Source organism: Argiope bruennichi, chromosome 1, assembly GCF_947563725.1.
Source record: "Argiope bruennichi chromosome 1, qqArgBrue1.1, whole genome shotgun sequence".
In the NCBI taxonomy this organism is placed as follows: Eukaryota; Metazoa; Arthropoda; class Arachnida; order Araneae; family Araneidae; genus Argiope; species Argiope bruennichi.
The window spans coordinates 55,741,158-55,752,696 of NC_079151.1; the positions used below are offsets into that span (position 1 = coordinate 55,741,158).

Sequence of the window (11,539 nt, forward strand, 5' to 3'; positions counted from 1 at the left end):
TTTTTATCATTGTAACGCCATTTAGTTGGCGTTGATTATAAATTATAGTCGAAACTATTCCTAAATTTAAGCATCTTATTAATACAAAATACCCAACAACACTCTCGCTATGACCCATGTAGCACTATATGTTGTATTTTTTTTTCTTGCGATATCCTTTTATATTATATTCAACAATAACACGAATATTGTTTAATATTATTCAATATAGTATTGTGTATATATATATATATATATATATATATATATATATATATATATATATATATATATATATATATATATATATATATATATATATATATATATATATATGCGGTACTAGGGAATCTTCATCATATTATCTGGTATTCAAAGTATCGAAATACATTATTAAGATAACGTGCAATATCTTGTGCTTATAAGAAAGGTATATAGTACATTTTACTTTAATAAGCATCTATACTTCCTGAAGATATTAATCTAAAATCTGACATGAATAACATGTTAGTTTGCTTCAATTTATATGAAAAATGTGCAACCTCAAGGGATATATTACCCAAATGTAGTGCTACAAATACTTGCTTAATTGCGTTACTACCTGCTTGGCCTTACTCTTCGATGTAAGCTCTCGATTCACGGTTAAACTAACTGTTGTGACTCTGAATTGATTGTTGTATTTCAAAAAGCCTGCATTGTCATCTTGTAATCATTTTGTTCTACTTCGAATTTTGTTTAGTATTTGAATTATTGATATTATTTATAAAAATCCATTTGAACAACACAAAAAAAATGACCCGCTCATTTCTTTTTGGAGGAGCATCGTCTTCTCAATCTCAGAATAAATACTTGGTGGAATTTAGAGCAGGTAAAATGACTATGAAGAATATGATAGTAAGTGCTGACAAAAGAAAAGGTCTAGTTTTTGTTTATCAAACAGATGATTCTTTGATGCATTTTTGCTGGAAAGATCGTACGACTGGTATTGTAGAAGATGTGAGTGTAATTTTTTAAAACTTTTCTTAAATTATTTATTTGACAGTAAATTTGTGCATGATGGACGTAGTAATGAGAGTTGTTCGTTTGAAGTAACTGTTGCCTTGTTTTAATAAAGAATAATTATGTGTTTTAACAGGATCTAATCATATTTCCGGATGATGTTGTTTTCAAGAGAGTTCCAGAATGCACAACTGGAAGAGTCTTTGTTCTAAAATTCAAATCATCTTCCAGAAGATGTTTTTATTGGCTTCAGGTACCATTTTAATTTTTGATGTATGTATTAGTGCATTGGTTATCGGATAAAAAAAATATTATATGCAATAATTTATCTTGTAAATGTATCAGTATGTAACTGTATGTTTATACAGTATGTGATGTTCTATCAGTAAGAACTAATTTGTAAAATATTCTTTTTCTATTTACATTTTACCCATTTAAATTTAATTTACATACATTTATTATATTCTGAATTAAAATTTAATACTAGTTTGAACTTACTTCACTTTTCTGTAAATTAATATTTCTTTTTGTATAAAATTTTGTTAATCTGCATTTATAATTGTAAAAGAATCCTAAACACTCTTTATTCATTTTCTTAAAAATGATTGATATAAATTAATTTAAAAAGCAAAATTTAATTAATACTTTAAGAAACTTATAATTTTTGCTCTTTAAACTTCATAATGCACTAAATTGTTTATATATTTTTTCTTTAATTATATTTATGTTCAAGGGCTTTCAGATTAAAGTAAATTTTATGCATATTAAATAATTATATCCAAATATATGAATTCTTTATTACAATTTTTAGATTACATTTTACTTCAATAGTTATATCATATTTAACTTTGTGTGTTATATTTTAAATGGTGTTAGTATCTTTCATCGTATTATGTAAAGGCAAGCAACAAATTCTATAGATAAATAAATAAAAATTATTTTGCATTTTATTCAAACTGCTTGTAGTGATCTTTGAGTGTAGCCTATTATTCAATTGAGTGCAACCAGAATAACTGTGAGAAGAACTTTTCAGCAATATAGATTTCTTGATATAAATAGTCCAAATTAATTCATTATGTTTGCATTTAATTATTCATGTTTTTACATTTAAAATTTTTGTACAAAGTCTTTGTATAAGATTTAAATTATTTTTTTGTTTCTGTTTAAGTGAAAAATAACTTAGTTGTTCTTTTGATATATTGCTCATATATATTGCTCATAAAGTTTAATTTCTCCTTCTAAAATTTTAATATTTCTCATGAATTTGTGCTTTTGTTACTCATAAAATATTATGATATAAATTATTTAGTTTATATTATTGTAAGCCTGATTTAATATTAATTGCTCTCTTGCATAATATATATTTTTTATATTCAGTTAAGTTGACAGATTTTCAATTTTTACAGTGGAATTGCAAGACTATTTTCTGTAAAATTTTTCTTTAAATGAATTAAATTATACACAAATAAAACTGTTAATTTTGAAATATATTTATATAATTTTAAAGGTTATTTTTATTTAAATTGCTCCAACTATAAAAATAAATTTAATGTTTCTTTACCATAAAAGAAAGATTTTCAACTTTCAGCATTATAAAATTTGTTATCATCTTTTTGAATTGTTTAAAAAAAAATATGCTTTACATTTTAGAGCCTATTTTTATTAATCATACCATCTAAGAACATAGTATATTATATAATGTATTGATATTTGAAAGTTTTTCAGAATGCTATGCAGAGTTTAAATTTTTATATTAATCTTTTTTACTGTGAAAGTTTTAAATCATCATGTATAAATATTATGTGTAATAAATTGAAGTATTCATTTATTTTAGGAACCTAAAACTGATCGGGATAATGAATTTTGTTGTAAAGTCAATCAGTATCTGAATAATCCTCCAGTTGGATCTGCACGAAGTGGAACTAGTGGTTCTCTTGGTGGTTCTTCAACGCCTTCTCAAAGTGGTGGAGGGCTGCAATCTGAATTGAGCACTTTGGGAGATGGAGATCTGCAAAATCTTCTCAACAATATGAGTCAGTCACAATTGATTCAGTTATTGGGTAAGAAAGCTTTTTCACCATATGCTATCTTAATTTAGGTAAAGACCACCAAAATCCTCATGCAATCTTGTGATATCAAAAAAAATATATCGCATTACAAGGTTTAAAAGTAATATGATGAATTTCAAATAGATATCATGCCTTTCAAAATCAATTATGTTTTTGATTATATCATAATGGTTTCTATAAGGAACTGGTATTTTCCTATATTGCTCTATTAGCTGTTTTGATTCTTCTAATGCATATTTTTTGAAATAAATCTTTTTAATAACATTACTAGTTCTCATTTTCTATTTTTTAAAAAATTTACTATTTAGCTTATCATTGAGAGTTACTGATGAAAATATATATGAGAATGATTTCAAAAGGACTCATAATTTATGTTGTTTTAATTAAAAAATAAAATATTTCTTCTTCCTAGTGCTTGAAAATTCTGATTGAATTTTTGAATTATTTTCAAGTAAATACATTAATATCTATATAAAAGCATCAAAAAGAAACTTCATAAAATAATGTTTTTAAATTTAAAGCGTCATATGCAGGATCTGTAATATTATTTTTTGGAACTGCTACTTATTATTTTGTTCTTTACGTTGGTTTAATTTAAACCTATGAGTTATTTTCAGGTTTATGTTCTAACCTCAAGAAAGAAATAGTGATTATGCAAAATAATAATATTTTACATATTTTATCAGGAGGTGTTGGAGGAATAGGGCAGATGTCAAGCCTGAGTAGTCTTCTTGGTGCCAGTAGACCTTCTAGTGGTCAGTCGGCATCATCAAGCTCAGAGTCAACACATAGTATTGTAGAAACGACTCAGCCTTCAAGAACTACAACTAGCACAACTACAACTAGCCAATCAACTGCTGCAACTCCTACTCCTACTCCTACTCCTGCTCCTGCTTCTGCTTCGGCTTCTGCTTCTGCTTCAACTACTTCAAGTTCTTCAATTCAACTGAGTGACTTGCAAAATATTTTGTCTGGACTTACTTGTAAGATCATATTTTCTTCAGCATACTGTTATTTTTTTAATTGATGATAAAAGAGCAATTTATTAAATAGAAACTTAAATTTGTGTTGTTTTATGTATTTTGTTAAATTTGTGTTGAATATACCTATTTTATACTATAATAATAATTAGATGAACTTACCTTTTTATATCCTTCTCTTCCTTAAAAAAATTTCTCTTTTGCTTATAAATACTTAAGAGGACAAATTCATGATGAATGGTTATCAGATTTTAATCTTGCAGTTTTTTTTAATATATATTTCAAATAACAAAATTAGATATGAAATTTTATAAAATGTATAAGATATTTTTAAAAGTTTTGAAATTAAATTTTACAGTATTATCTGTAATAACAATTAAATAAAACAGTTTTGCTTAATACTATCATTGTTTTTGGCATCTTCCTATTCATATAATACATAATCATGTTACATTTTTTTAAATTTTTAATTCAATTTAAATCAAATAATTTCCTAAATTTTATGAGCTTATATATTTTTATTCTAAAATTTTTTCTTATTTCCTTATCCAAATCCCACTTTTTATTTCATTATTGCTAACACATGCTCTAAAAAAAAAAATTTCTTTGTTTTTCTATACCGTGAGCAAAATTATAAAAATCCCCAATACCTGTCCAAGTTTTTCAAAGATACCTAAAGTTCTGTTTTCTAAATATTCCAGCAAATTCCCAGTAAAACATTCTGTGGCTGCGTTTGTATTGTGATGTAAAAGGATGTTTTTTTATCATGGCTTTTTCTTTGTACAAATTATGTCCCAGATGAAGTAAATCAAAGTTACAATTTCAGAAGGGTTTTTTTTTTTTTTTTTTGCCATGCATTTGCAAAATTATGTTCACATATATCTATACCTTTATCTTTAATGCTTTTTATTTTTTTAAATCAACCAAATAATACTTGAATTTGGTTTCAAAATGTCACTAAATGAAAATAAATCATTACTTTAAATGAAACATATTAAAAATGTTTAGTATATCTTAAGAAAGTCCTTTGACAAAAAGAAAAGAAACTGAAAAATTTCATTCTAATTTAATAATATAAAGATTGATATTTTTAAAAGAAAACCCATGAAACCGAATCTATTGCACTTTAATTAGAATTTTCATAATTCAATTGAAACTATTTGCAGTTTTTAATATATTTATGAACAAGCTTATCTAACATTTTTTCATTCTAAAAACATATAAATACTAGTTTATTAAAATTTAACCTACCCAAATTTTATTTATAAATTTTCTTTTAGTACCTCCACAAGGTGAAAATCAAGCCCAAAAGCCATCAGGTAAGTTTTAATTTGATTTGAAATTTTTAAAAGTTTTATTTAATGTATTTGTTGAAATTTTAGTTGTTACTAATACTCCTTAAATATTTCACTTTTGAGAAATGCCAATTTCTGAAATTAAATTTGTTTTGAAAGTAATTGAAAGTAAGAACCATGGGCAGCATTTAATATATATAATATAATGTCTATTAATTTGTGTATATATTTTTAAAAATTTATTATAAATGGTTAAATTTTATAACAATCTTCTTTTAAGAAATGTTAGTTTCTTGTATTTACTCAGTAATTTCTTGAAACAAAATTTAAAGAAAAAAATCTTTTAACATTTTCCTAAATTGAATTTTTTTTATTAGTAAACCCATTATTTATTCTTTTTTTAGAAAATAATGAGTTCTAATTAGAAATTAATTTAAAAGTATTGAGATTATTTATTGTGAGAGAGCAAGCACTATCAAGTTTTGTCATCACCTTGGCAAAATTATCACCGAGATAAATTTTTTCAGATTCCCATAAGTTTAATTTCCTTTCTTAAATTTAATTGTTTTGAAATAATTCAAACAAATTTTTTAGTAATGTAGCATTATATAACATGTATAACAGCCAAAATCAACTTTATTTCATCTTTACAATTAATTTAATTATATGAAGTAATAAATTATTCTTGGTGCTAACTTTGTCTTTTTCATTTAGTTGACTTATCATCTGCTATAACTGCTGAAGCTTTACAACCTCTTTTCAACAATCAAGAATTAATGGAGAGAGTAAGAAGTCTTCTCCCACAATCCTCAGAAAGTGCCACTCCAGTACCTAGCGACCAGCTTCGGTCTACTGTGCAATCTCCTCAATTTCAACAGGTTAAAAAAAAAAAATCGTCACAATATTTATATTGTATTTATTAACATTCTATTTATTGAATTTTGTCATTGTATTATACTTTTATTTTGAATTATGTTAAATTCTAACCAAAAACTATAATAGCTGCTACATTCTTACATAAATATTTATTCTTATTAGCATTTGTAATGATTTTTGTTGTAAATGTTTATGGTATTAAGAAAATCGAACTGTTTGAAAAGAAAATCGTACTTTTTACAGCATATTCATGTAAAATCTTAGATGCTCAAATTTCATATCAGACATAAATTGAATAGATGATACATCATATGTGTATTAATATTTTCTAAATAACTTGCAGAATGATGAAAAAAGCTGTCTCTAAGTTCATAGGTATTTTAAAAAAATACACTTTTTAATATAAATATTTTGTGTTTCTTAGGCTCTTGGAATGTTTAGTGCTGCTTTGCAATCTGGACAATTAGGCCCATTGATGCAACAATTTGGTATGTCAAGTGATGTAGTAAATGCAGCAAACTCTGGTGGTAAGTGCATTTTATTATGAAATTAAATTATGTGTCCAATGTGAAAGGAGTATTTATTAATATTAATAAAGTAATTCAAAATTGACTTTAAGAGGTATTTTGCTATTTACAGATGGGTGGCAAAACAATACAAATACAATGAAATAAGAGAAAAACTTTATTAATAGGGCTTAGACCAACCTTTAACATAATTACAGATTGTATGTGACATGGACAATATTTAATGGAATATGAAGCTACTTTTCTTGAAGAGCAGTCTCAAAATCTGAAAGCATAGGTGGTAAAGGAATCGATTACAGAGTGTCATGCAAGATGCTCTCTCTATTTTCTCCTCATGCTTCTCAAACCAGTTTTAGATGATTTCGTCAATAGAATTGTTATCTTCTTGATAAAGTGGGCAATTCTTGAGGTATAATGGATGCACCTTGAAGAAGAAAAGGATGTACCTGATCCTCAGAATATTGACATAGTGAACAGCTGTAACCTTCCCATGTAAAGTAATGGAACATGACAAGATATCACTCTGCATACCATGAGGGTACCACCTACATGCTTTACAGTCAACAAGAGGCAGTCAGGAGAAAATGTTTCTGTTGGCATTCTCCACACATAAATGTGTCCATTTGTCTGAAATATGATGAAGGTTGATTCATCAAATCAGCTGACTTGTTGCAGAGTTTGGTTTCTTTGTGCTTTACCTCATTGGGTCACTGAAAAGCATGTTGTGATGTTACCAGTGGTTTAAAAATAGCAATTCTTTCATAAATGTTCGAAGCATAAAGTTCCCTTTGGACAATTTTTACTGAAATAAGGTTATAGAGATGACTCTTTATCTTGGACGCTCTTTGGAATAAAAATTACTTCCTCTGTCAAGACACTGTGCAAGTCAACACTTTTTTATCCTACTTAGTAAACTTTATTTTTAGATCAGCATTATGCTTTGCAGATGTCTATTAACACATTTCTTATATGTTGTAAATGGCTGATATAGTGCTCCTTGCTCACTTCAAATATTTGTCTGTTTCCATTACCAAGTAACCAGTGTACCACATTCTAACAATCATGTCTTTTTCAAATTCTGACAAGTCAATCGTTATTGAGTTTTTCAGAGAGTATGTTAGATGCATGTAACACTTATGACTGATTTCATGCGACTGATATTTTATCATTCATAATTACTAGGTACCAGGTGTAAGTGCCAATTTAGTTTTGTTTTTTTTTTTGAAATAGACCATGTCTTTTTTTCATGGGTATTTGTATTATTTTGTTACATCTGTAAATAATCCAGATCCCAAAGCATATTCTTAAAATTAGCAACTTGCATAGTAACAAGTAATATATATAAAAAAAATTTAAGTCAGTTCCTACTTATTTTCTTATATTATTTATGATTGGGTGTCATGTCAGTAATCTCAGAACTTGGCCACCAAATAGAAATTACTGGACAAATTTAATTAATATTTGAAAAAAAAAACTGTATTAACATCAAGTGTCACCCACTACAAGTTTTAAGAAATATATTTGAACTTGAGTGGATGAATAAAAAGTATTTATTAACAATTGAAAATTTGAACAATATATATAGGGAGAGTGTGAACTAATAGTAGGAATTGAAAAAAACAGGTTTGAAGAAATTAGACAGAAATATTGTATAATTTGCAGAAGATTATGAAACTTAATTATAAAATTTTAATCATCATTTTGACTGGAAGTACCAATATCATATGAGCATCTCCTGTTGTTCCACAAAAAAATATTTTCTGCTAAAACAATTCTTTTAGGTTATTCCTTCCTCTTCAAGGTTGTATTTTGAGTGCAGTCTAAAAAAATATTCTATAGATATATTTCATCTCAGAATGAATCTTACTGGAGTATATTTTAGATTTAGAATATTCAATGCATCTTTCAGAATAATGTTATTGAAAAATGGGAAGTGATATTAATTCATTAAAATTATTAAGTCAGGATACTGAGTCATGCTTTGACCACTGTTTCACTTGTCTCTAAAACTTCGATATGTACCCTTCTATGATTTTCTTTTATATCTGTGGGAATTGTGACTACTTTTTCCCCTGAAATATGTAAGATATGAGATTTCTTGCTTGATTGGAAATTATTCTTGGATAAAGTTGAATCTTTATTGTAAAAATATTCAAGATAGGAAATAAGGAGTCTTTCAGGAATTATAATAAATGTTCCTTAAAAGAGCTAATTATTGATATAGAAATAAAAGCTAAAATTGTCTATTTTTGTAATGTAATAAACATTTTAATTTTGCAGTTACACTGAAAAGCTAAACACAGAAATTAGCCGAAATTGAAAATGATTACTATGAAACATGGTTTCATCAATAGCAGAATGCTTCAAGCTTCAAAAAAATTCACTAAATGTTTTCAAAAGTGAAACATATTAGATTTCTTAGTTTCGTGAAATATTATCTCAAATAAAATACTTGAAGTTTGAAATGTCTTTTACATCAAAAAGAAGATTGAATACCCAATACTTATGATTTTCTGGCCAGAAAATTCATATGTACAGGTTTTTATCCAGATCTTAAAATAAGTTGCATATATTAATTTTCTAAAAACCACCAGAATAAGAGAGAAATCCTTAAAGTATTTTGAAAATTTCTTTGGGTGAGATATTAAGCATTTTTTAATTATATATAATTCAATCACTTTTTTTAAGAAGTTAGGATGAACTCTGATATTATGTTATAATTTGCAAAAATTTATAGTTTTATATTTTTAAGATTTAATGTGTTATCATATTCTTTTACACAGATATGGATGCTTTTGTGAGAGCCTTGCAAAGTTCTAAAGAGAATCCATCTGAAAGTAGTAAAGATAAGAAGGATCAAGACAAAGATGAAGACATGGCTTTAGATTAAAAATATATACATTTAAAAAATGGCTTGGCTTTTGACTTTTCATTATTATTTGGAATTATGTAAAAGTGTCCTGTTTTCACTGATCTGAGTAAAATTCTTTAGATATAACTGTAGTACTAAATAAAATGGATTTGATTGCGTTTGATTTCCTGATAAAAAAAAAATTGTAGTTTGTTTTTATTTCATTAATAGAATATGGTGCAACATACAAAAATTTGTTGAAAATGCAATCTCAAAATAAGAAATTTAATTACAAAAGTGTAATTTTTTCCTTTAATAAAGAAGTATCGCAAAAGTTTTAAATCATACTGTCCTTGTTTGAGGAGTGGAGGCACGATTTATTTATCTGTTAGTATTTAAAATACTGAGCAGTAAAGCACTACTGCTTCTATTAAATAAACCTATGATTTAAAACTTTCAGCAAGTCTTTAAAATGGAGCTTTTTGACTGGATTGGTATAATGACCAATTCAATCAAAAAGCCATTTTTACTTTCATATCAGAAGCAAAAAATTAAAAATGCCTACATAATTGTTTATACAGATGAATCTGTGTTTGTAAAAGGTAACCATCTCATTTTTCTTTCTTTAGTAATAAAAATCATGCATCTAAGATGCTATTATTATATGGTTAGGTTATCAAAATTCCTGATTTTCTCAATGGTGAGAGAAAATTCAAATTTTCAAATATATTCCTGTTAAGAGAAGAACTAATAAAAATTGCAATATTGTTTTATTTTTATTCTATTCTCAATGATCATTGCAGAAGTGGAGTTCAACTTCATGTGAAATATTTGTTAAAAAAAACTGCCAACTTTATCAGGACTTTTATGATTTTCCTTATCGACATAAGAGTAAGAGGTAGTTTCTTCAAAGTTGTAAATACAAAACTAGGAAAGGAAGGATCTGCTTATAATTAAAACATAGTGCTGCTGTTTTTTTTTTTTTTTTTTTTTTCTCCATGTTGATTGTATTTAGTTGGAAACTTTATGGAAAATCTGTTCAGCAACCATGACTCCCTATAAATTTTCTTTAAGATGAAAGTCTTATTTTGATTCCAAGATCCCTGCACAAAACTGAACTTTTCATGGAAATACTTTTAAAAAAATTGTATAATGCATCCATTTAATATTCTGAATGCTTCTGTAAGAACATTTTGTATTCAGTCAAGTAGAGAGATTGTTTTTAAAATGTTATTTTCCTAATTAAAGGACTTGTTTTTTTAAAGGATATATCACCAAATTAAATGATTTTATAATAGCTGACACCAGCAGTCTATCTTGCATGAGAACCAGGTGATTTTTATTATTATTCTTCAAACAGCGAAGTTGCTCTGCTCTTTTTATTTATACAAAAAGCTGATGGGTTTAAATCTGTGCATTTTAAACCTACTTTTAGTTTCAAGATCAGAATCAGGTATGCATTGGTTATATTTTCAAAAACTGATTAATCCTTGCAAAAAAGATATTGTGCTCATCTTTTTTGCTTTAGACTTTCATTTTATATTTCATCTTCCCTTAATATTGAAAAATTATGGTAATACCTAATTGAATATTAAAAAATTTAGGTTTAAGTGTACATAGCTATGAAAGGTAAAATATGGTAATATTAAAATTTATGACTATAAAATATTATATAAAAGAATAAAGTAACATGTTCTTAATAGTATTCATAATTTTATATTGTAATAAGGTCATTTCCATTCAATTTACTAGATTTATTTTCTCAACAATGAACTTATACTCTACTATGAACTCTCAACAATGAACTAAAATATTTAAGTTGGTGTAATAACATACCATCAGACATTAATAGGAAAATGTCATCATAAGTAGTTATGAATATGAACTTAATGCACATTATGCTAATTCTTCAAAATCCATTTGGTTTAACCATGTGATTTACATGTTCCTTCTCTGCAAACTT

At 26.3% G+C, this 11,539-nt stretch overlaps 1 protein-coding gene across 1 annotated transcript; it reads left to right on the plus strand.

Annotated features, from left to right (window-relative positions):
* Positions 1–643: 643 nt before the first annotated feature.
* Positions 644–9,755, plus strand: LOC129980629 (proteasomal ubiquitin receptor ADRM1-A-like). Its single transcript, XM_056091012.1, has 8 exons — positions 644–975; positions 1,115–1,231; positions 2,813–3,038; positions 3,734–4,030; positions 5,308–5,346; positions 6,037–6,200; positions 6,623–6,725; positions 9,509–9,755. Exons 1-8 carry the CDS (start codon positions 772–774, stop codon positions 9,613–9,615), a joined length of 1,257 nt encoding a protein of 418 aa, XP_055946987.1. The 5' UTR covers positions 644–771; the 3' UTR covers positions 9,616–9,755.
* The last annotated feature ends 1,784 nt before the right edge of the window (positions 9,756–11,539 follow it).